Below are 23,281 nucleotides of genomic sequence, written 5' to 3'. Positions count from 1 at the left end.
GAACGTAGAGGAACTCAGTGGGCTAGCTGCTGCAGCGCGGGGCGTGTGCTTTTCCCGGAGAGCAGTTTGGAGTAAAGACTTGCTTCCCATGCCCCTCCTGGCCTGTCTTCCGTGGCTTACACCCCTGGGTCATTTTTTTTTACCCTGTATCTTCTGCTCCACTTCTCCCTTGAATGCAGTCGAGGCACCAAAAGCTAGTTTCACCTCTGGCTTTCCATCTTCTCCCCTCACCCTGACTCTCGGCTTTCCTGTTGGTCTGCAACTTCGGAAGTCACTGTTCTTTGTTCTCCAGCTCAAGGTTAAATATACGATGAAAACCACGCCATCTGCTGGAGAACTGGATTTTCTTTGTTCGGGTTACAAAAGAGCCTTTGCATCTGGCTTGAGGTCTAGAAGACCATCTGCCCCAGTCCCCCTTGCTAGCCGGAGTCCACGTTCCAGTATGCCCGGCTTCTCTAGTGTTTTGTTTTTCTCCTTTCTCCTCCTAAGCCCTTGTCTTTGAGAGAGAGCAGAACAGAAATAACGCCAGACTCTGAGTTAGAATGTGCACATTCAGGTCGCTTTAGTGTGGTCAGTTCGCTTTACTTCTCTGAGTTGCAGTTTTCTCATCTGTGAAATGGAAATAATAATTCCTGAATTTTTACCTTACCAGATTATTATTATAAGATAAGGGACACAGAAATCTTGATAAACTAAAGTGCTATTTGGATGCGAGGAAGTCTTATTACTCTCCTTCCTCATTTATTTATCCTAGCTGGGACAGGCTTGGGGGGAACTGGTGCCAGACTCTGCATTTGCTTATCTGCTTTCCTAGGACCCTCGCCTACCTACGGGGCTGGACCTGGTAAGGCTCCCACGCCTATGTAGCCTTTGGTGGGCTCCATGGTCTTGCCATCTGGGAGGGTGCAACATCATAAGCCAAACCATTGATTTGCCAGCTCTCAGCTCCTCCCAGCCATGGTTCCTACAGCTTAGTAATGTGAGTCTGGGGAGCTTCCCCCTTCTACTCCATTGGAGACTCCAAGGAACAATTTTGGTTTAATGTCCTCTCAAAACTTTGAGTCATTTGCTGTAGATACTTGGCCAGACTGTCAGAACATTCTGGGAGTTCTCTGAAATGAGAGAATAATACAGTACTTCTGGCTATCACAGAGTGCTTACCATGTATCAGGCACTATAGTAAGTACTTCTCTTGTTTAATCCTCATAGCATTCTTTGAAATGGGTGTTTATTATTTGCACTTTACTGAAAAGAAAACTGAGGCTCAAAAAAGTTAAAGTCTCTTGTTCCAAGTTACATAGTTAGTAAGTGGCCGAGGTGGAATTTGAACTTAATTCTCTCCTATCCCAAAATTGTTCTGACTACCATAGCATGAGGCTTCCCATCTCTCTACAGGAAGAGGGGCCCTGGGCTGCAGAGGATAACTCAGATCTCCAGTCGTATAATCAACATGCAGATCCCAACCCTGCCTGTGTGATCTCTGGGGCAAGTGGCTTTCAACTTCTCCAGCCGGATACTATCTCATTAAATCTTCACCACAGCCATATGACATAGGTGCTATTCCTATCTCCATTTGACATTTGAGGTGAGGTGGAATGACATGCCCGTGGTTACAGAATAGTGATAGTAAGTGACAGTGTGAGAACTCAGGTCTGATTCAGTGTTCTGTCCACCATTTCTCACAGCCAGCTCCTAAGACCTGCTGTATCAGTCAGGCAAACTTACAGCTCTTAGGCTGCTGGTTGGAAGCCTATAGGGGGAGCGGGAGCCTTGCCCTCTTCTGCTCTGTCTCTTTCTCCTCCTGTAATCTCTCCTCCTTCTTAGAAACCTTACTCAGGCAATATAAACATTTGCAGTTCAAGGAAAAGACTTGTGCAGTGCTTAAAAAACAGAGCACCCCAGAGAAGCCTGGGAATCTGCCTCCCATCCTTTGTATGAGTTTGTGCTATTACTTTGACAGCATGGTGTGGAGGGTATAGTTTTGAGAAAGTTCTTTCTGACCTTTTTTCTTTATCAGTATAATCTTGTAAGGTTGTTGTGAAGGTTAGAGATGATAAATATTCAAGGGGAGCAGGTAGAGCCTTATTAATTGATGGCAGTTATTTTCCCCGGCAGCAGAGTCTAATAGAAACCAGACTGTGAGTCAGGAGTCCTAAATCTATTACTCTTATCCTGTGACCTTGGGCAGGTGAGGCCCTATCTGTAGATGGACTACGTGATCTATAAGGACTCCTTTCAGCTTTAATATCCTGTGCTTTTAAAAAATGAAAGTAATAAATGTGTTTGTTTGATTTTTAATCAAACTGAACAGAATTTTATGAAGTAAAAAGTGAAAGACCTCTATCCTTCCCCCTATTCAGTTAATTCCCACGGTAACGCTTGTTGCCAATTTGTGTCCTTTCCATTGTTTTCTGTATATTTTAAATATATACAGCCATGTGTAAAGATAGCCAGCCCTGGTCGTCTAGTGGTTAAAGTTCGGGGCTCTCACCACTGTGGCTTGGGTTCATTTCCCATTCAGGAACCACACCACCTGTATGTGGGTTGCTATGCTGTGACGGCTTGTGTTGCTGTGATGCTGAAAGCTATGCCACTGGTATTTCACATACCAGCAGGGTCACCCATGGTGGACAGGTTTCAGCAGAGCTTCCCGTCTGAGACAGATTGGGAGAAGGACCTGGCCACCCACTTCCAAAAACATTGACCATGAAAACCCTCTGCATAGCAGCGGAGCACTGTCTGATAGAGCGCTGGGAGAGGAGAGGGTGGTGCACAAAGCCTGAGCGGGGCTCCGCCCTGTTGTCCACAGGGCCACTAGGAGTCAGAATCGACTCGACGGCACTAACAAGAACAATGGGTAGATATATATGTGTACGCATGTGCACAGACACACACATTATATGGTATGCATGTATATATGTGTGTATTTATATACACACACACACATATCTATGTTAAACAATGCAATCTAAAATACATACTGTATTATGACTTATCCTTCCACTTAACTTGTTTTGGGCATTACTTGAAAATTTAATTTATTGTTTCAAATTAACATTTTCTAATTCATTAAGTGGTCCCCTACTGATTACATGCCATGATTTTTTAAAGCAAATGTACACATAACAATGTTGGTTTTTTAAATTCTTTTCAGGAAAAGAAGAAAAAGAAACATAGAGACAGGAAATCATCTGATTCTGACAGCTCAGACTCTGAGAGTGATACAGGCAAGAAGGCAAGACACACATCAAAAGACAGCAAGGCAGCAAAGAAGAAGAAAAAGAAGAAGAAGCATAAGAAGAAGCACAAGGAATGAGAGTGGAAAGAGTGGAGGGGTGGCTGAGAGAAGAGGGATCAGGAGCCTTGTGCCTTGAAGCCCTGGCTCCTGGAAAGACTCGATAGTGAGAATATGGCCTCCCACCCCACTGACTTTTCTCCCATGGGAGGTGGCTTCCCCTCATGCTGCAGGCAGGTTTGGGAGTTAGATGTCAAAAGCATCTGCCCGAATGAATTGTTTCCTTATCACCCCTGGTCCCTTTGCAAGTGACCCCTGCAGCTCACCCATTCATTCACCCGGTTTCCTTCATTCAGCAGGCGGTCCTATTACCTTCTCCAGCTGCCACTGCCAAAGCCAGATTCCTGCACAGGAGTCCAGGCGGGAGCCACAGGGTCTGCTGTGGAGGTGCGTCTGGCTGTGGGTGGAGAGCAGAGTGATTGGCCCTCCCTGTTGGTCTGCCCTGGGCTGATGGGTGGCTGATCGCTGCTGCATCCAGCGTCGGGGCAGAGGGAGACTGCCAGTATGAGGGAGAACATGGGAAGAAGTGGTGCTCACTTTTTCCATTCCCCCTAACATGATTCCACTGTGCTAGAAGTGACAGCCAGTGGTCACAGCCAGAGGACTATTGTTTGCAGTGACTGCGCTTGTGTGTGACGTTCTGCCAGACCACTGAACCAGGCAGCTCAAGCCAAGATCATTGCTTCCCTTTGTATTTACTGCTGTGAGTCACTTGGTTCCACGTCAGGCCTCTGCTTCAATCCCTGGCACTAAATGGACGTGTGTTTGGATTTAAATTTACTGCAAGTTCTTATTGATATAATCCCTCTTCCCGGGTAACTTACAGACTTAAAAGTCACTGAGTCTGCATTAGTTGACAGAAAAGCATTTAATATGTTACCTTAGACCTTGGACGGAGGCCCAGCTAAGGCACAGGGCCAGAGGCACCCGCAGGTCACAGTCTTCTCAGGAGATCACTTATAAGCCCCGCCCTTCTGCAATGATCAGATGATCTCTGCCCTCAGAGCTCTTAGAGAACCAGTAAGCATTTGTAACCATGAGCAGTGGCCTGGGGCATGGGTGGGAGCTCAGCAGTCGTCCTGGCCAGTGGGCATTTTCTCCCACCACCATGGTACAAGCCTGGATCCTGTGTCCTGAGCCTGCCTTCTGGAGAGAGACCACAGCATTCCACAGAGGGAGCAACTGTCCAGACCCAGGGGCATTCAGTGCGGGATGGGCCTGTGGGGACAGGTCGGTAGCCAAGCCAGGGGAAGCCCCATCACTGGTTGATCACCCCAGGTTGGACCAGCTCATTTGGCCATGGGGAGGGGACCGTGTAAAGGCGAGGTGTAGGTCCAGCGGTTTTATCATCATATGTGTAAGGTGGTCAGCTACCACTGTCCCTGAGACTATCCATCTCAGTCTCCAGTGCTCTTCCTGACTGGCCTTCAGGCAGTCATTTCTGCCCACTCTCTGACACACAGGGAAACCGAGACTCCCAGAGTCACGTCACCAAAGGCAAAAAGGCAACCGGGTGGTCTTAGCTCTGCTTTATTGACTTCAGAGCACACTCTGCATGCAGTTAAAAAACACACATACACAATGGGAACTGGAACTAGATCCAGGCTGGTGCCCCCTGAGCCCAGAAGAACTTCCCCAACCAAGCTGGGTTTATACAAAATGCCAGAGGAAAAAATGAGGCAATCTGGTGCTGAGTCCACAGGCAGCCACTTGGCAGAGGCGCAGTCAGTGAAGGAGCCGGTAGGTCAGGCCTCTTTCTCGTAAGTACGAGTGCTCACTGCGCTGCCATGGGTGAGTGTCTGGAAGGAAAGACAGACAGGTTAGGGCAGGGTGAGGGCACCGGAAGTACTGGGAGCACTCTCTGTTCTCGTGGGGAGAGTCCCCTACCTTCATCCTAAGTCTTCATTTACTACCTGCTATGTGCCAGATACTTTGCATGTATTTTTTCTAATACTTACCCCAGGTCTTTAAGTTAGGCATTGTAGTTCCTCTTTCAGAGATTTTGGAAAGTGAGCTTTGAGAGAGGAAATCACTTGGTCAAGACTGCAGCGTTTCTTTTTCCCTTGCACTACTCCTCTCCCTTCATCCCCAGTGCTCAAGGTGAGGCCTGGCACGTAGTAGACAAATAGGTCAATAAAAGTGTCCAGACACTCTTGGGGAGGGACTGTGCTAGGGCACCAACTCTCCATTCCTTCCCTTACTTAGGGTAGAGCCAGGGCCAGAGGCCTGAACCCCACCATCCAGCCTGGCATTGCAAGCCAGGCCCACGGCCACCCATAGCCCAGTTGTCCAGTGAGTGTTTGGTCCTGCATATCACATTCCCACCAAAGCCAGGCACCTCAGTCTTCACTCTGCCGGGCCCCTGCCCCCTGTGAACGCAAGAACGCAGTGAGCAGGTTACACTGCCCCAAGGAGGTCTGCAGTGAAGATTCTGAGGCCTTACAGAGTTAGGAGGCAGACTGCAGGTGGCTGCTGTCTCTGCCCCTGGGTCTCAGGGTGTTCAGTCAAGGCTGCATTCTCTGAGTGAAGTCCCCAGGTTTGTCCCTAAAGAGAGAGATCTGCTGGCCTGGTTGTTACTTCCTTCCAGGCTGCAGTCAGGTACTTGCAGTAGGCCAGGCATAGGAAGCACTGAGAGGAGGGGGGCTGGAGTGAAGTGGAAGGACTGTGCTGGCAGTCAGTGCCCCCCGTCACCAGCCTGTCCCTACCCAAAGGCTCTGCCTGGGGAGTGCAGTCCTAGGGAGAGGAGGGAAGGGGATGCTGGGATAGAGATGGGAGCCTCTCCTCGGGGCCTGGGATCCCAGTCAGCCCTGCTTTCTACTTCTCCCTGGGGTGACGCAGGGCGGCAACACAGAGGAGGAAGCTAAGGCTCTGGAGCACCTGCTGGATCCTCCCACTCAGGGATGCCTTGTGCTGTGCCTCCGCTGTCTCCTCGACTTCCCAGCAGCCCCGCAAGGCTGATGTTAGTAATACCCATTCCTTACAGTTGGGTTTGGAGAGGGTGACTTGTCCAGAGTCAAACAGCCTATAAGCTGAGATCTGAACCGAGGCCTGGTTGAGTCCAAAGCCACTACATAGAAAATTCCCACCTATACCACCCGACCCTGCCTCCCCCTCCATCGTCCCAGCCTCCACTGCTCTCAGGGAGAGGCCTTGGCTTTCTACAGCAGGCTTGGCTGAAAGGGCAGTAGTAGTAACCAGTTGGGTGAGGCTCCACAGTTGTCCATCTTACCAGGATGAGTTTTCCATCAATTAGCTCCCGCACGAGTGTTGTCTCTTGCCCATTCCACTTCTGCACATGGACAAGTTTGCCTCCATCCAGTGTCACAAGGGACTGTGGAAAAAGGGTGGAGCCTGAGCTGTGATCCAAGCCAGAATTGAGGGACAGCATGAGGTTCAGCCACTGGGACCACAGAGGACTCAGCCTCTGACCCAAAGTAATGATGGTGCTAGGACAGAACTCAGGCAGCCCACCTCCAACCCAGCCCTGCAGGATGTTCAGTTCCCCACCAGCCTCTGCTCCACTACTGCCAGGTCGGGGGAGGGGCCTTCAGGTGTTGGACAAGTAGGCAGAGGCAGGCAGTATTGTGGAGCCAGACAGCCTCGCTCTGAAAGGCACCACCAACCTTCAAGATGGGCTCTTGGCCTGTACTCTAGGTGATGCCCACAGCCCCACACCCCCAAACAGAGGGGGCACGTACTAGCCTAGATCCCCAAGAAAGACTGGTGAGGAGGAGTCCTGAGACTCTCCAGCCTAGTGGTGACCACACATAATGTCTCAAGTAGGCTTGGGGATGGGAGGTATTGGAAAGTTAGACTTCCTGCCCTGTATTCCTACCCTTCTCCTCTGTCCACATCACGTGACCCTTCAGCTGACAAGTGGGCAGCGACTGCCAGGTCCTGGGACTGGGTGCCCTTGGTGTGTTCCACAGCCCAGGTCAAATGCCCACTCAGTCTTTGGGTGCTGCCAGCCTACATCAGCTGGTTCTCATTTGGTAGCTCTCCTAGGTCTCTCTTCTCGAGGAATTTGGGGGCTCTAGGCCAGGCTAGGGGACCCTAACTGAGCAGGATACAGTAGGAGAATCTTGAGAAGGCTGTGTGTATGTGTTTGGGGCTGGGTGGAGGCTGGGTGTGCATCCTCACCACCACCTTACTCCTCCTTCCCATTCCTCTAGTTTTTTGCCCACTCAGAGCAGATTACTTGAGCCTAGGCATCCCAGGGAACTACTGTTGTGTTTAATTGGGGTTCTTGTCCCTCAAGAAGGTGGGCTTTTCCAAGGAGGTAGAGGCATGTTGTAGGGCAGCTACCTCTCCAATGTAGGCTGCCATCTTTGGGCACCATCCCAGCTCTGCTGCCCGCCTCCTTATGTGATCCTATGTGATCCTGGAATGAGCTTCCTCCACAAGGAGGAGACCAGACCCTCCCCTGTCCTTCCTGGGGGGCAGCCGTGAGGAAGAGGAAACAGCTGAAGTGCTGAGTGACAGGGTCTGGTGGGAGGACACTGCTGTAGGGACACCCTGTAGAGGTCAAAGGCCCTTAGTTCTCTCTCCCATGCCTGGCCCAGGGGCTGGGAGGCCTGAGGCAAGCTGTCAAGACAGCCATTGCAGCCTGACAAGCCCTGAGACTGGGGGTGGCTATCCCCTCCCTCCCTGGGAGGAGGGGCACCAAGACTCAGCGGGAAGACACTACAAACACACCAGAGACAATGCCCCATCCAGAAGGTAGCTTTTCCTGCCTGTGGGCTAGCAGCATCAGAAATAGTTCCTCAGCGTTACTGGCCAAGCCTGGGAGGTGGAGGTTGGGGAAGAGGAAGCATCTGAGTAGGTCTCAACCTCTTGTCCCCAGGTGCCTCCTTTGCTGCTGGAAGTCAGGATGACCTGCTCACTCAGTGGAGAGCTCTGAATTCTCCTGGGTGTCATTCCTAAAGCACTTGAGGTCACAGCCATGACAACATAACTCCCCCATCTATGGAAGGGGAAAGAAACCCAGAGCTATTGCGTGCCATGCACAAGGTCACCCGGCTGGGGCTGGAGCTGGAGCAGACATTGAGGTCAGAAGAACATGCTGGCCGTGTGCTGCCCATTCTCTGAAGCAGCTAGCAGGTGCTTCCCAAGAACGGAGGGTGCAAAACAAGAGGACAGGACTCAGCGTTTAGTGCTGAGGACATTGCAGCACTGCACAGGCTTTATGGACCTTGTTTGTTTTAATCCTGCATAACAGCCTACCCCTCAGGTTGCAAAAATAGGGCGCCAAGGCTACCATCCTATTCACCTTCAGAGTCTCAACACCCTCCATTCCCCAGGCCTGCTTCCTTGACTCACCTTGACCTTCCTGTCATCTGCTGTTGTCTCGTCAAACTCCACCCCCAGCTTGAAGCTGATCTCCGTGTTCTTGAAGGTGCTGTGTGTTTTTATGGTGATAGTGTCCCCATTTACTTCGATGATTGTGGTAGGCTTGGTCATGTTGGCTACCTGCCTGGTAGCAAAACCCACACCTGAGGGCAGAGGGAAGGTTATGAGCATATGAGCTGGAGCAGAGAGGCAGGGTACAGGGAGCTCAGTGAACAACTCTTAGGCCTGGGTGTGGGGCAGAGGGAAAAGGAGGATGAGAACTTTCAAAGACTGCATGGCTTTTTTTTTTTTTTTTTTTTTTTGTGAGGAAGAGTGTTGCTGAGCTAACATCTGTGCCCATCTTTCTCTATTTTGCATGTGGGATGCCGCCACAGCATGGCTTGATGAGCAGTGTGTAGGTCCACGCCCAGGATCTGAACCTGCAAACCCCACCAAAGCAGAGCCTATGAACTTAACCACTACGCCACCGGGCCATTTTTAAATTCAGTCTTCCTGTTAGCTTTATGCAATGAAGAGACACTATTGAGCCCATTAGACAGATGAGAAACTTAAGGGACAGGCATGCCACAGCAGGTCTTGGCAGAGCTGAGATTAGAATAAGCTGCTAAAGTGCTTTCTGTGTGGTGAGCACTGTAAGTGTTTTCTCACTCAATCCTAGTCTCCCTGAAGGGTTGATCTCCACTTTACAGATGCAGACACTGAGAGGTGAAGCCCAGGATCACGTGTCTGGAATTCAAACCCAGAACTGTTTGACGGCAGAGCTCACTTAACTGCTCAGCTGTCCAGCCTCCCAAGGCTGGAGCACAGGGCTCCCTTCCAGGGCACCTGAGCAGCTTCCAAGCCACAGGCTGAGGAAAGAAGAGAAATGTGGACTTTGGCTTCCAAAAGCCTTAGGGATAAGAATTTTCCACCTTTGGAATTTTTTGCCCTGAGACATACTGGTGCCCTTGTCCCCCATATATGGCAACAAGATGTTTTCAAAGCCTCTTATCCATGATCTAGGAGGCAGGCAGACGGCAGTGTTTGTCTCAGTGTACAGATGTAGGAGAGGCCTAAAGTGGTGCGTGGTCAGGACTCAAATCCAGGTCTCCTGGCTCTTATTCTAAGGCCCTGCGGGGACTCCCCTCCCAACCCAAGCTCGGCTTCCCTGGGTGCTAGGCGAGGCCCTCAGTGTCCTGCCAGTGTGTGGAACAGAGCTCTTAGGAAAGCCTTCACCCCTTCAGGTTGTGGCTTCCCTGAGATCTGTCCTTTTGCCTCTAACCTCTCATCAGGACTGCCCCACGCCTCTGCCCCCAGCCGCCTATGCTGAGCTGTCCCCCAGGGCAGAGGCGAGGCTGGAGCAGCCCAGTGTGGCGAGGTGGTGTGTGTGAAGTCCCCGCACATGCCTGGCTACCTAGTGCTTGCTGGAAGCTAGGTACTTGGCCTGTGTGGTACACAGGTTGTTTTACTTACTGCTCCTAACAGCCCTCAACGGCAGGTTTTATTTTCTCCTATTTACAAATGGGACTTGGAGAGTGAAGTGATTTGCCCAAAGTCAAAGAGTGATCTCAGTTTGAGTCTAGGCTCCAAAACTTCATTGTTCATCCTGGACCATTCTGCCTGCCAGCACATACTTCATCCGGGCACTGAGGCCACTGGGTGTGCCTGTGGTCACTGGTACCAACCAGGCTGGGCCTCTGCCCCTCAGAACCCTTGGTCTAAAATGAGAGGAGCACGGGCAGCTCTGCAGTGTGCTATTGCCCTGCCTGGCAGTGAGGGACTTAGCCTTGCCCCTGCTGTCACAGTGAGTCAGGCCCGTCCCCTCCCCGGCCCAGAGCAGGGCCTTGTCACCGCACAAGGAGCTCTGTTTGCTTAGGACCTACCCAGAGGTATGGAGTGTTTGAGGAAGGAAGCCATTGGGGGTGAGTGAGGGACTAAGCTAAGAGAAACTATGACCTAAAACTGAGCTACAGAATTTAGGAGACTCGGGAAGAGCTGGGTTCTACTCAAAAATGAAGCTGAAGCTATTTACTGAGAGAGCCGAGGGGAGTCTTTTCTCCCCCATGGCCTCATCCTTTCCATCTGTACACATGAAAAGCAGGCTGGATGGATTCTCAGCCCCCTAGTCCAAGTTGGGGCAAAATAATGGAACAAGGGTGACAAGGATGTTGCAGCCACTTCAGGGGCTCAGGTCTTCAGTTAGAATGTCTGTTTGGGGAGGAGGAACTAACCCTGGGCATCCCAACTTCCCCAACAGCTGCCTGGGGCCCCCTGCTTCTAAAGAATGGCTCCGCTCCTGGAGTCACTGGGCAGAGTGCCCAGCATAGGGTAGGGGCAGTGGAGGGCTTTGGTCCCTATTTCAGAAAAGGGTTAGGAACAGAGGTGAGAGGTGTCTGGAGTGGACCACCCCCCCCCCCCCCCCCACCCCGCCACTTCTTTGGGTATCTGTCACAATCCAGGCCCCCTTCCCTGGGAGGAAGGTATGGAACCTAGCTCGACCATGCACAACATTTGGGTTTTCCCTGTCCCAGCCTGGGGGACTAGGATAATCTCATAGCTGAGGATTTCAGAGAGTATCACCTGCTCCATCTAAGCCCATTCCAGGAGGGGAAGGGCTAAGGTCAATCATTAGCTAAGCAGTCCCTACCACTCCCAGCCCCAGGGCCCATAGTGGGACCTGTTCTGCCTTGTAGATCTAGAAATCTGGGTTTTCATATCAGCTCTGCTGCAGAATTGATATGACAAGGTTCACCTCTCTCTGGGTCTGTTTCCCCATCTGTTGAACTAGGCAAGGTATGGGAATCTCCAAGGACCTCACCTGTAAGGTTCGTTGAAACTTTATTCTTCCCCATCCCAATGCCACACTCTCCTAGACCAAAGACCCTCCTTGCCTTTAACAGGTCTTGGCCTTGCTCTGCGGCTCTGTGCTGCACCCCAGAAGTCCCTCCCCACGAGCAGCCCGAGCCTTGGGTTGTAGCTGGTCATGGGCCCTTAGCCCCACCCTACCACTAGGCTCACTGACAGCGATCAAAGCCTGGTTACACACCACTGCAGGGCCAGGTCAGAGGCCGGCTGGTGAGAAAGAGGGCATCCTCCAGCGACAATCCTTCTCCCTAACCCAACATGGAGGGGCAGGGGTTGTTGCTAACTGTGCAGGCCCCATCTCACCCCCTCCTCACATCCCACTCCCCGTGCTTCCCCACTCTTCCTCCCCCTCCTCTTGGGGATTCCCGACTTCTTTGAGCCACAGCACACTCCCTATCAGCCCCATTCCCTTTCTGTGTTCCATCTCCAATTCCTAAACCACCCATGCACCTCTTCTTTTCCTCCCCTAGCCAGCTTTCCACCTTCTGCGATCAATGCTCTTTTTATCCAGACCCACCCGCTTACTCCAGATCATATACCCCTCTTCCTCGAAAGCGCCTCCCTGCCCCCACATCGCCCGGCACATCTGCCTCCTCCTCGCTCCTCCTTACCTGGGAATCCCTCACGCCAGGTTCAGACTGTGAAAGCCCCCTCCCAACAGGCCTCGTATGCCCTGGCCCAGGCTGCCACCTTCTCCGCGTCTCCCTACTCCCCAACCCTGACCGGGAGGGATGCAGCCGGCGAGCAGGGTACTAGTCAGGGAGGGAGCGCTGCGCTGGGCTGGGCACGCAGCCAGCCCCTCCCCAGCCCAGCATCCCAAGCTGCGCTCACCGATTGACTTCATGTAGTCATCGAAATTCTTGCTGTCCACTAGCTTCCAGGTGCCGACGAAGGCGTCCACCATGGTGAGGCTGTCCTAGGTCAACAAAGAAGAGCCAAGAGAGCAGGCGTGCAAGGACTCCGGGACCCGAAGCTCTCGGCCCGCGCTGCCGCTTTAAATAGCCCTTGTATCACGTGATGAGGCGTGGCCCACACCCGGGCTCCCGAAATAGGAAGCCGCAGGCTGCAGCTCACTCGCCCGGGGCTGGCCGCCCATCCCCCAACCGGCCGAGCCGGGGAGGGGGCAGTCACTAACGCCCGGCTCGCCTGCGTCGGCGTGGTTACCCGGCCTCCAAGGCGCTGCCCTGGGCTGGCCGGACCTGCTCTCTTTCCCGGCCTCAAGGAGCTCTTGAATCTGAGAAGGAAGCAGCTGGGGGCACGGTGCCGGCAGACTGGGGCGCACGCCACGGACATCGTCAGTCACTGAGGCTGGCGTTAGAGCAGAGATGAGAGACTAGAGGAGAAAGGAAACTCGCACAGAGCGGATGCCCACGCCGGAAAGGCTCTGGCTGACTCTCGCGGGGCAGGCATCTTGGTCCTCATTTTACAGGTGAGGAGTCCAAGGCTCAAAGGGGAACTAACAAGGTCGCAGGAAATAAGGAGAGGGTGGATTGGAGCCCAGATTGCAAACCTGGGCCAGCCTGCGCCAGAATTCGCGCTCTCCTGCCACTCCCCACTGCCCGGTGGCGGGGAGAGTCACCAGGGGCACCGTGGGCGGCTGAGCTGCCCTTGCGCCCTCTGTCTGCTCCGGCGGCAGCGTGACCCTTCCCGCCGCGCCGCGCCACCCCACGCGTGCTCGCCCCTCCCTTCGGAATGTCTCCTGCGCGCGCCTTTCCGCCCTGCAGTCCAGCTCCCCATCCACCTGCCAGTGCTCGAGGCTTTTCTGAGCTCTGTGCACAGCTCTCAGCATTTGGTCAGGTCACCCTCCTTCGGAAATTCTGTCCCACCAGCCAGCTCTTCAAGGCCCAAGGGCAGCTCCCCACCTACCTGGCTGCCGCAGCCCCCACCTGCCGCCCTTTCTCTGACCTCTGCGCCCCTGGCAAGCCTCCTGCGCTTCCATAGACCGTCAGTCACCTGCTTTAAAGAGCCTGCCAAAGGCGTTTGACACTTTAGAGCTTACAAAGCACCTTTAATATAATAAGATCCACCTTGTATTGATGTTTATTGCATGCTGAGGGCTTTAAATATGTTGTCTTGTTGAACCTGTAAAACAAAGTCCATGAAGCAGCTGCTGTTATTCTCCCTGTTTTACAGATGAGCAAACCAAAGCTTGGAGGAGTCCACTCATTTCTGAATCCAGCAGTTATTAAAGCATCTACTTTGTGCCAGGCCCTGGCTGGGCTCTGGGGAGACCACCATGAATAAGACGCAGACAGCTCCCCTTTGGGTGGGGAGACCCAAAACTAGTGTGGTGACTAGGGGGAGACCTGTCCTGATCTGAGGGTTCAGGGAGACTTCCCAGGGGAAGTGTGGTGCCAGCGAAGCCCTGACGGATAGAAGGAGGCCCAGCATAAGGAGTCACACCCAACTGAACTTCAGCCGACAGAGGTCCATCCAGGGGGCAGGCAGGAGCCACGGCACGGCACGGGAGCCATGGGGCCCCGCCGGCTCTGCCGCACACCTACAGTGGGGCGGGCCCTCCCTCCCCCCCCCCCCCCTCCTCCCTGGGCCTCTGTTTCTCCATGTGGAAGTGGAGGACGTCTGCCCCTAGCTCGCTTCCCCTGACTCTCTGGAAAGGAGGCCAGGGAGGAAGAGCCCTCTCTCCCCCAATGTCTCGGTTCTTTTGGACAGGTCCACCTGCCAGAATGCCGAAGGGCCTATTTCTGCCAAAGCTGCAGGATCAGGCCTCGGGGCTGGGCATGGAGCCCTGGTGACCTCACTGCCGGAGCAGGTGCAGGCGGAGGAGGGGTGTGGAATGGTTTGTGACTGAAGGTCACAGCCACTGGATACAGGGCCTCCTCTCCCAAGGACTGGGTGCTGGAGCCCCAGGGACCAAAGCTGCCTCCTGGCGTGCTCCCTTTATCGCCGTGGGGGAGAGCTGGGGCTGGGCTGACAGCTGCTGGCAGGTGGATCTGTGTCCCAGTTCTCATTCCATCGGGTGCTAGCTGGGTGGCTGTGGGCAATTCAATTAAGCCACTGTCAGCCTCAGTTTCATCTTGAAAATGGAGATAATGACGATGTTTACCCTGACAGAGGCGATCGGGGATCCAATGAGATAAGATGTTTCAAATGCCGAGCGTGGCAGACTTGCATGTTCCCTGCTGCTCCCACTGCTGCTGTTTTCGTCATTGTCTCCAAGGGCCGTGCAGGATCCCGGACCTGCTCGCAGCTCTGCCCTCACCTGCCGGGCCACCGAGGCAGGTTGCCTTGCTTCTCTAATCCTGTCTTCTTATTCCTGAGACAGGATTAGAAATGGCTGCAGCTGTGAGGAAGGGGCTGTAGAGGTCTTCAGGACGGGTTGGCAGGGACACTGCCACAAAGTCCTTTTGCTCCTTCTCTTGGGCCCTGCCTAAGGTGAGCGGCAGGGTGCTTTGAGGAACTTGAGACAAACCCCAGACCCACTATTCTTGCTGCCCTACCCTCATCTCCCCACCCCTCGGACCTGGTCACCAAAGTTTGACTCCTAAGCTGCACCCTATCTCCTTTACACCTGGTTTTCCTCCTTCTCCCTTCTAAGTGTGTACAGCTTCTCAGCCCTCTGATTACCCGTATCCTCCTTGTCCTGTTATGTTCACTATCTGGGGAAAAAGGGGGAAAGGGGAGGGAAGGTGAGCCCTGTCCCTTGTCCTGCCCTTGGCAGATCCAGATATTGATAATAACATCTGGCAGGCAGCAGGACCAGTCGCTGCCAAGAGCGGCATCTCCCCAGCCCTTGCCCTATGGTGATGTCACTGTTCTATGTTTCCATGGCAACCACAGGCTGGGAAGATGGAGAAGAGGAGAGATGAGTAACCAGGAGAGAGCCAATGAGATGGGCCGGCAGCACCGGATGATCCATGGGGCCATGAGCAGGAGGGGAGCGGGAGGCCTACTCAGCATTTTCAGCTGTTCCCTGGACCCTCCCTGCCATCTGGACGCCTCCACTAGGGGATGTGCTGCTGGCACGGGGAGAGATGTAAGAGACAGAGGCCAAAGAAACTGAGCTGGAGGCTCCAGTGACCCAGGAATATGGAGACCCCGTTTCCCCCTTCAGGGCCTAAGTCTGTGGATGCTGACCATCCCCACCCCACCCCACCCCCAGTACCTACAACTGGGAATTCTTCTCTTTGGCTGACAGTGCTGGTGGGCTCTCTGTCTCTGCCGTGGAATCAAGTCTTAGACAACCCTCTCTCCACACCCTCCATACCCTTCCTTGGTTCATGGTGTGTTCAGAAGGAGTATCTTTGGAAAGAGGCCTGGTTCTGAATCCCAAGCCTGCCATTTACTAGCTAGAGACGCAGAGCAAGTCCCTTCTGCCTTCTGAGTCTCCTTTTGCCCAAATGGATGTACTTCTCAGGGTTGTCACGAGGATTAAAAGAGAGAACTTACAGAAAGCCTAACACACACTAATACTCAATGAACAGTGACTCCCTTCTCCCTTCTGGGTGTCCTCCCCAGGGCGGTTGTCCCAGAGGCGCACAAGAATGAGCCTTCTCTCTTGAATCAATAGGAAACGGCCCACGTATATCTCCATCTCCTCCTCACTGAGGTCATCGCGTGCCTGCAGACACTGCAGAGAAGTTTCCTCAGCTCTCCCTTTCTCTCTCTTTGTATAATCCATCCCTTCCATCAATCTTCACTGAGCACCTCCTACGCCCAGGCGCTGTGCGGGCTCAGTGGGGAGCCAGGGTGAAGGGGAGGGCCTGCCTTCCCTGGACCTGCGGGGGGAGTGCAGTCACAGCGGGTGGAATGGAGCGTTCTTTCTGCCACCAGGAAATCGCTTCCTTATTCCCCAGGAGTTCTAGGTACTGTAGGGCTGAGAGAACAAATGTTGGCAAAGACAGAGGTTTACTCCACACCCGTTGCTTCTGAGAAACTGCTGCCTGGGGCAGGATGCTCCCTGGAAGAACAGTGGCTCTCCCTGCGCAGGGAGGAGAGGCGTGGGCAGCTCAGAGTGGAGGGGCAGTCACCTCTGCCTTCCCAGAAACCAGCGCCCTCACTCCTGCTACCGACAGAATAAAGTCCAAACTCTAGCCTTGTCCCGTCTGTTTCATTGGTCTCATGCATCGCTGAAATCCTGTTCCAGGAAGAGTGCCTGGCAGGTAGTAGGCAGGAATGAATATTGGACATTGAATGAATGAGCGTATTGAATGAATGAGTGAGTGAGTGACTCTACCTTTCTAGCTTTAGGGGTTCAGAGTGAGACTTACTTGGGTTCCAGTCCTGCCCGGTGACTTACATACCAGCTGTGTGATCTCGAGCAAGTCACCATCTCTGGGTCTCGTTTTCTTCCTCTGCAAAAAGCACATTACGCTTCCCACCCAGCCAGCCTCCCAAGACTCTGGGAAGATAAGGTGGGATAAGCTTGGGAATGCAGTACAGAGGTTAATTGTTTCTCTTCCTTTCCTGGCTGTCCATGGCCCTCCACACCAGACCCACATCTCTTGCCCCAGCCCCAGGGCTCCCGGGCTCTGCCCCTGCCTGCCTCTCCAAGCTCTCCACCCTGTGGCCACTCTGCCCTTTCTGTACCTTGAAGAGGGGCCGTGTTTCTCTCTGGCCGTTTGCCTAGAATACTCTTCCTCCCTTGCCCCTCCTCTTTTAGTTAACTCCTATTCACTTTTTAGCTTTCCGTCCCTTCCTCCAGGAAGCCCCATCTTCCTATCTTAGCACTTTGTCCTGCTTTCACGTGGTCCGTTTGTTTCAGAGTCTGTCCTTCCTGTTACACCGGAAGTCCTGCGAGAGCTCTCTGCCGTGTCCACAGAGCCTGGTAGAGGGCCTGGCACGGGTTTGTGGGATGGACAGTCTCTGGAGCAAAGAAAGTCACTTCTCTTCAGTGTTTTCTCTGTTTGAAAATTCTGCCCGCCCCCCACCTCAACTGTCCTCCTGCCAAGTATCCTGTCTCTTTTTCACTCCATCTCAAGGGCCACGAGACTGGGCCATTTCTGCTGCGCCCTGGGGCCCATGTCCTCCCAGGTGAGCACTGCCCTGGGTGCATCAGTGAGGCCCGAGTCTCAACAGTAGCTTTCTTGGGGACAGGGCCGTTCCCAGGAGGTAATCAGACTGGATCCCAGACTCAGGGCTGCCCCTGGCGCCTTCCCCAAACTACTCCTCTCTCAAATGAAAAGTTTGCCTCTGCAAAAATACAAACAATACTGGATTAGGTAAAGCTGAATTAGAAAAGTAAACCTAATGCTTATAAAACAGCACCTCACCTGAGGTCTGTGGCGTGTTCACGTGTCATGTGACCTGCCACCAAACAATGGTTCAATGGTCGTTTCCCAGAGTGTGCTTCATTCGGGAGCAGCCTGTTCAAGATTCTGGAAAGATTCGGGCAGCTCTGGGAGCCTGATGAGCCAGGTTGGTGTGGACAGGTGACCACTGTGTATCCTTAGGTGAGGAGAGTTGGCAAGCCATGGCAGGAGGGCTGGCAGGAAGTAGACCTTGGCCTCAGGAGTCTGGGCCAGGTGTGTTCCAGGAAGCAGGTGCAGAGCCAAGGCTGTCAGCCTGGCATGGGCTTTTTTGGGGACCTGGGATCTTGGGGCTGGCTGGGAGTTGGTGGGGGGCAGCCTCTCTGGGCTCTGTAGTAAACAGAGACGCTAGATAGGAAAAGGAAGGAGCCATTTGCGGAGGGTCTGGGTGGGCTGAGGGGTGACCAGGACCGGAGCCTATGGCGAGAGATTTCCCCTTCAACAGGTGGGAAGTGGGAAGACCAGGAGATTTGAAGGATGGGATCAGGGTCAGGGGAGGATGATGGCAGACGAGTAATGGGGTTGTCCAGTGCAGGGGTAAGAGGAGCCCAGGGTGGCATCTGGAGCCAAGGGCTGGCTCCTGCCCAGTCACCCTCTCCGCTGGGTGAAGCAGCGTATGAGCTGCGGGCAGCAAGGGGGAGCAGGTGGAGAGACCGCGGGCAGGGCAGTTGGGGGACATGACACCAGCCGTGTGAACTTGGCCAGCCAGTCCCTCTGCCTGTTTCCTCTGCTGTGTGATGGGATTGTACTGTCTACCTTTCAGGGCTGTTGGGAGGAACAAGGGAGATAGTGGGTGTAGAGAAGCATTGTATGCTGTAAAGTGTGGTGCGGAAAATGATCGCTAACGTCGATGAGCACTCACCGAGTGCAGGCACTGGACGTAGCAGCTTTCTTTCAACTCTAGTTATCTGACCATAACCCGGTGATGCTCCCATCCCCAATTTACAGAGGAGAGCCAGGATTTGGACCCAGGGAGACCGGCTCTAGATCTTCTGCGGCATACTGCTGTTCCACTTGCCTTTCCCTGTCGTAGTCTTCGCCCTGCCTTGCTCCGTGACCTTGGGCCAGTCTCTTCCCTTCGGTGTCCCCAGCTCCATGGTAGCGGGTTCACCAGATGATCCCATTAATCCTTTAAGCATTGGCAACTGGTAGTTCAGGAAAGGAACTTCCAAGTGGGGAAGAGGGTGAGGTGGGCCAGAATAGGGAGAGGACAAATGTTTCCAGTGTCCCTGCCCCAACACTGCCCCCTCCACAGTGGGGGGCTGGCAGGCTCCCCTTTGCCCTACAAGCTGTGGGGCCAAGGGAACAGGTGATGCTCAGCCCCAGCCTGAAATACTCACTGTCACTGAGGGTCACTGAGGTCTGAGAGCCAGGACTGCATGCCAACAGGCAGGCAGGGCCCATCTGCCTTGGCTAGCAGACCCCAGAGGGCTGCAGGGCCATGGGCTGCCTGAGCCACACCTCTTAGTTTCCACCCGCCCATTCTGGGCCACCATCCCCTGACTCGGAGTCAGTTTATCTGGGCACTAGGCCTGATCTGGGGCCTGGGGATGTGGCTATTTCTAGATGTCCTCCCTCTCTCCTTGGCCTGGGCCTCCAGCCAGCTCAGGGGACAGACACACACACATTCCCTCTCTCTCCTTTATTACTCACTGAACTTGACTGCCACTGGCTTGGTGCCTGGCCCCATGCTGGGTGCTGACTACCAACAGATGACCAGACTTGGTCCCTGCTCTTATAGAGAGGTGAATGTGTCTGCGGACTGTGACAATACAGAAAGGCTATCACTATCTCAGAGGGCTGTCAACGACCACGGCAGACCAGGGAGGGAGCCGCTCACTCTGCCGGGAGGGTCGGGAAGGGCTTCACACAGGAGGTGCCCTTTGGGCTGGGTCTTGAAGGATACATAGGAGAGTGCCAGATGTGGGGAGAGGAACTGGGAAGGCAGGGGAAGAAGGGGTAGGTAAGGAAGGATGAGATTTTCCTGATGATTGATCTGGGATGAGGGCAGAGGACGAAAGTGGCAAGTGATGGAGTGGGAAGACGGTTTAGGGCCAGAGACGAAAAGACCTTGCCCATCATCGAGGAGGCTGCCCTTTGTTCTGAAGACAACGGAGAGTCACTGAGGGCTTGGGGCAGGGGAGTGCCCTGATCTGACCCGCATCATGGGAAGAGTTCTCCGGCTGTTGTGTGGACGCTGGACTGGAGACCGGTTAGGAGGCTGCGGCTGCCGTCCCGGGCTTCTCACCCCTGCTGCAGCCAGCCGGAAGGGAAAAGGCGGGGGACACACCTCTCCCAATTAAAGGCGTGACCTGGCAACTGTGCACATCTCTTTCTTGGCCAGAAATTAGGCTCCTGACCATGCCTAGCTGTAAGCGAGACTGGGAAACACGGACGTTATTCTGGACTGCCTGTTGGTCTAGAAAAAGGAGAGAATGGCTATCAGGGGACTGGAGGTCTCTGACAGGGTGGTTAAAGTCTCTCTCTGAAATCAGATCTCCTGAGTTTAAGCGCCACCTTATGGCTTACCAGCCGTGTGGGCAGGTCACTTACCCTCTCTGGGCCTCAGCTACCTCCTCTGAGGGTACAGTGAGCCAACACACCGGGTCTCAGAGCAGAGCCTGGCACATCGCGGGGCCCAGAGCTGGCTTTCGTTTCTGAGAGATGGGGGTGCTCTGGGGCAGGTGCAGCCTGAGTCCCCTGGCAGAGCTGAGGCACCCACAGGGGCTGACGCATGGCTGGGGCAGCCGGGACCGTTCTGCCCCCATCCCTCAAACCAGTGGTTGGCTGAGGCAGAGGGTGCTGGGAGCAGGTCATGGGAATCCTGGGAAAAGAAAGGTCCATTTTGGAGGGAATTCAAGAATAGATGGCCCAGCGGGCCAGCCCGGTGGCACAGCAGTTAAGTTCGCATGTTCCACTTTGGCGGCCCAGGGTTTGCCTGTTCGGATCCTGGGTGTGGACATGGAACCGCTTGGCAAGCCATGTTGTGGCAGGCGTCCCACCTATAAAGTAGAGGAAGATGGGCACAGATGTTAGCTCAGGGCCAGTCTTCCTCAGCAAAAAGAGGAGGATTGGCAGCAGATGTTAGCTCAGGGCTAATCTTCCTCAAAAAAAAAAAAGAAAGAAAAGAAAAAAAAGAAGACTAGATGGCCCAAGAAAAGATAGGCGTGGGCCCAGGAGTTTCAGAGGAAGCCCAGCCGGAGCCCCGCCCTCTTGCAGGATAGCAGCTCTCCCAGGACCAGCAGGAGCTGGTTAGTTTTGAGTCAAGGGCCCCGGAAGCAGGGCTCAGACTCATAGCTGCTGGTGACCCCAGACCCCCAACCACCACTGGCCCCTCTCTGGACCTGGGGCTCCCCATCTGGAAGCTGGGGCTCATTATCCCTGCCCTCCTGCCCCGTGACTGTGAAGAGGTCGGTCCTGGCTCTGGAGGCGGGTTGCACCTGCGGGGCGGAGCCCTGGGAGGGATGGGTCACGCCCACGACAGGGCGCCCCCTCCTGGGAAGGGGGAGCATCGCAGCTCGTCCTGCTGAGCCGCTTGCCCCTCCTACCTTCTCCCTCCTCTGGCCTGCACTCCGTTTCCCAGGCGACTGGCTGTAAAACAGGGTGAGATAGGAGAGCTGATGTGGGAAGGAGAGAAAGTGAGCCCAGGAAGATTGGGGCGGGAGGGAGGAGTGGGGGAGACACAGCAACGTCAGGGAAAAGGCAGAGTGGTAAGATTGAGGAGGGCTCGTGGGCAGGGAAAACGAGGAGCTTAAAGTGAGCGGGGAGGGGTGTAGAGTCAGCTTTGGGGGGACCCCTTCTGCCCATCTTCAGGCCCAGATGCAGAGCTTGCCGAGGGCAGGCGCGGTGCCCTCTTCCTCCCTCTGCCCCGTTCCCAGGACGCCACCTGGGCCCCCACAAAACAGTTGGGCTGTCAGAGGTCGTTGGTTGAACTCCAGGCTCAGCCTCCTGCCGTGGCAGTCACGAAGCCCCCCCACCAGGCCCTGCTTCGGGGGAGATCTGAAAGGCAGCCTTGGGCGGGGAGGCCCAGCTGGGCGGCAGGAGACTGGGTCCCAGGCGAGGCTCCCGTGTTGCCTTGCTCTGTGATCGGGGACAAACCACTTGTCTCCTGACGTGGTTTCCCCATCTGAGTAACGGGAGCCGGGGGCCCTGGTTTGAGAGCTGTTTTACACCAGAGATCTGTCTTCCAACAAATTCTTGGGTGGAAATCCAGGAGATGAAACAAACAAAAGGGAGCTGTACCGGTGGAAGCCGGGACCTACCTGTGTGGGGCGAGGCACTTGTAAGGAGGGCCGAAATGGATCTCTGGGCCTCAGCAGGCCTGGCTGGCACACCCCTGCCTGGGCAGGAGTGGTGGGGGGTGTGGGTGCCCAAGCAGCTGTGGCAAAGAGCAGGCAGCGCCCTCCCCAGGTTACCCTCCCATCCCTGGGAGCCGGCCCTACCCAAGAAAATATGGTGGTCTCACCCCAAGCCCCTGGGTCCCTCAGGAGCCAGGGCCTCTGGGTTAGCAGGGTTTGGAGTCCTGAGTAGGAGGATGAGGAAAGGAGAAATGAGGGGGAACACGAGATTGGGAGTCAAGAGGCACTTGATGCCACTGGGCTAAGTGATCTGCTCGGCTTCCCCATCTGCACAATAAGGGATGGATGTGATGATGTCCTCAAACCCTTTCTCATCTGTGGCTGGAGGAAAGACAGGGTGGAGAGGGGGTGGAGATTGTGTTGTAGGTGCTGAGTTTCTTGAGAGAGATGGAATCCTGCTGGAAGTTCAGAGGCAGTGATGGTGGGCGCAGCATCAGAGGCATGGAGGGCGTCGGGGCAGGTGGGGCGGAAGTGGCAGGAAGACTTCTTTTGAGCCTGGGCTCTGAGGCTAAGTTGGCGTGTGTTGTCTCCTCTCAGGGCCACACTTTCCTCATTTGTCTAAGGGGACCAGATGCTCTCAGTCTAGGAGTCAGTGACTGTGTCTGGGGCAGGGGTCTGGTGCTGGCCCCGGGCCTGGGTCCCATTGTGCAGAGTCACTGGCTCTCACGGCCGGGGGGAACCTGAGAGTTGTAGGATGTGAGCGCTGAAGGGAAATTAGGGACCATTACATTCAACAGTTTGGGTTTACAGATGGGGAAACAGAGGCAAGAGGGGTGCCCAGTTGTCCAGGGTCCCAGAAGAGCTTGTGGGCGGAGTCAGGATCAGAACTAGGGCTCCTGACCACCATTTCAGCTTCTCCTAACAGGGAGCCCTGACTGGGAAGTGCAGGGAGTGGCCTTGTCTGGGAAGTGGGGAGACTGACCCCTCCCTGACCTGTGGGTGCGGGCGGGGGAGGATGGAGATGACCCCTGTGGAGGGTGTGGTGCCAGTGTGTGCCTGGCCAGCGTTGCTTACCCTTCCTCTCCTCCCTCTGCCCGTCCTGCGCTCTCCCCAGGGCTGGTGATCTCGGAGGTCTCCAATTGCCCTTCCCGTTGTCCCACGGGGTGGGGCTCAGGGTGCAGTGGGCACTGGGACTTTGCAGAGACAGAGGGGTCCTGGGCTGGGTGACA

General features: G+C 54.6%; 2 protein-coding genes and 1 long non-coding RNA gene across 11 annotated transcripts in view; 2 read left to right on the top strand and 1 right to left on the bottom strand.

Moving 5' to 3' along the window:
• Positions 1 to 4,071, top strand: part of ZCCHC17 (zinc finger CCHC-type containing 17) — a 53,071-nt gene extending 49,000 nt beyond the window's left edge. For 2 of the 3 annotated variants that reach the window (XM_001503910.6, XM_070260517.1), the window contains one exon: positions 3,155 to 4,071. In XM_001503910.6, the coding sequence (XP_001503960.1) occupies positions 3,155 to 3,316 (162 nt within the window). In that variant the 3' untranslated portion in view covers positions 3,317 to 4,071. Of the gene's footprint in view, positions 1 to 1,395; positions 1,586 to 3,154 lie in introns of all 3 variants that reach the window. The other variant, XM_005607260.4, reaches the window with a different exon arrangement.
• Positions 4,072 to 4,809: 738 nt separating this feature from the next.
• FABP3 (fatty acid binding protein 3) lies at positions 4,810 to 12,457 on the bottom strand. Of its 3 annotated transcripts, XM_023626153.2 has the most exons (5): positions 12,320 to 12,457; positions 8,615 to 8,787; positions 6,525 to 6,626; positions 5,739 to 5,839; positions 5,228 to 5,309 (listed from the first exon to the last, which is right to left on the bottom strand). In XM_023626153.2, exons 1-5 carry the CDS (start codon positions 12,390 to 12,392, stop codon positions 5,243 to 5,245), a joined length of 516 nt encoding a protein of 171 aa, XP_023481921.2. In that variant the 5' UTR covers positions 12,393 to 12,457; the 3' UTR covers positions 5,228 to 5,242.
• A 64-nt stretch (positions 12,458 to 12,521) lies between these two features.
• Positions 12,522 to 16,539, top strand: LOC102147497 (uncharacterized). 5 transcript variants are annotated; one of them, XR_002805695.2, is made up of 5 exons: positions 12,776 to 12,917; positions 13,622 to 13,754; positions 14,159 to 14,258; positions 14,772 to 14,881; positions 15,287 to 16,539. It is a non-coding gene; the product is annotated as an uncharacterized lncRNA (long non-coding RNA). The 5 variants fall into 5 exon arrangements; XR_002805688.2 differs by having other exon boundaries at positions 13,622 to 13,915; XR_011436477.1 differs by having other exon boundaries at positions 13,622 to 13,915; positions 14,561 to 14,881.
• The last annotated feature ends 6,742 nt before the right edge of the window (positions 16,540 to 23,281 follow it).

Source organism: Equus caballus, chromosome 2 (genome assembly GCF_041296265.1).
Source record: "Equus caballus isolate H_3958 breed thoroughbred chromosome 2, TB-T2T, whole genome shotgun sequence".
Classification (NCBI taxonomy): Eukaryota; Metazoa; Chordata; class Mammalia; order Perissodactyla; family Equidae; genus Equus; species Equus caballus.
Note: the sequence above shows the minus strand (reverse complement) of the source record. Positions and strands in the feature narration are given on the sequence as shown.

What these genes read in the sequence shown, in the direction of transcription:
- FABP3 (XM_023626153.2), bottom strand. Translation starts at nt 12,392, where the DNA reads ATGGTGGACGCCTTCGTCGGCACCTGGAAGCTAGTGGACAGCAAGAAT. An exon ending in TTGATGGAAAACTCATCCTG is followed by an intron (nt 5,840 to 6,524) that starts GTAAGATGGACA and finishes CTCTCTCTTTAG; the next exon opens with GGACAAACCTGGGGACTTCA. An exon ending in GCAGTCTGCCTCCTAACTCT is followed by an intron (nt 5,310 to 5,738) that starts GTAAGGCCTCAG and finishes CCTCTCTCAAAG; the next exon opens with CTCACTTTCCAAAATCTCTG.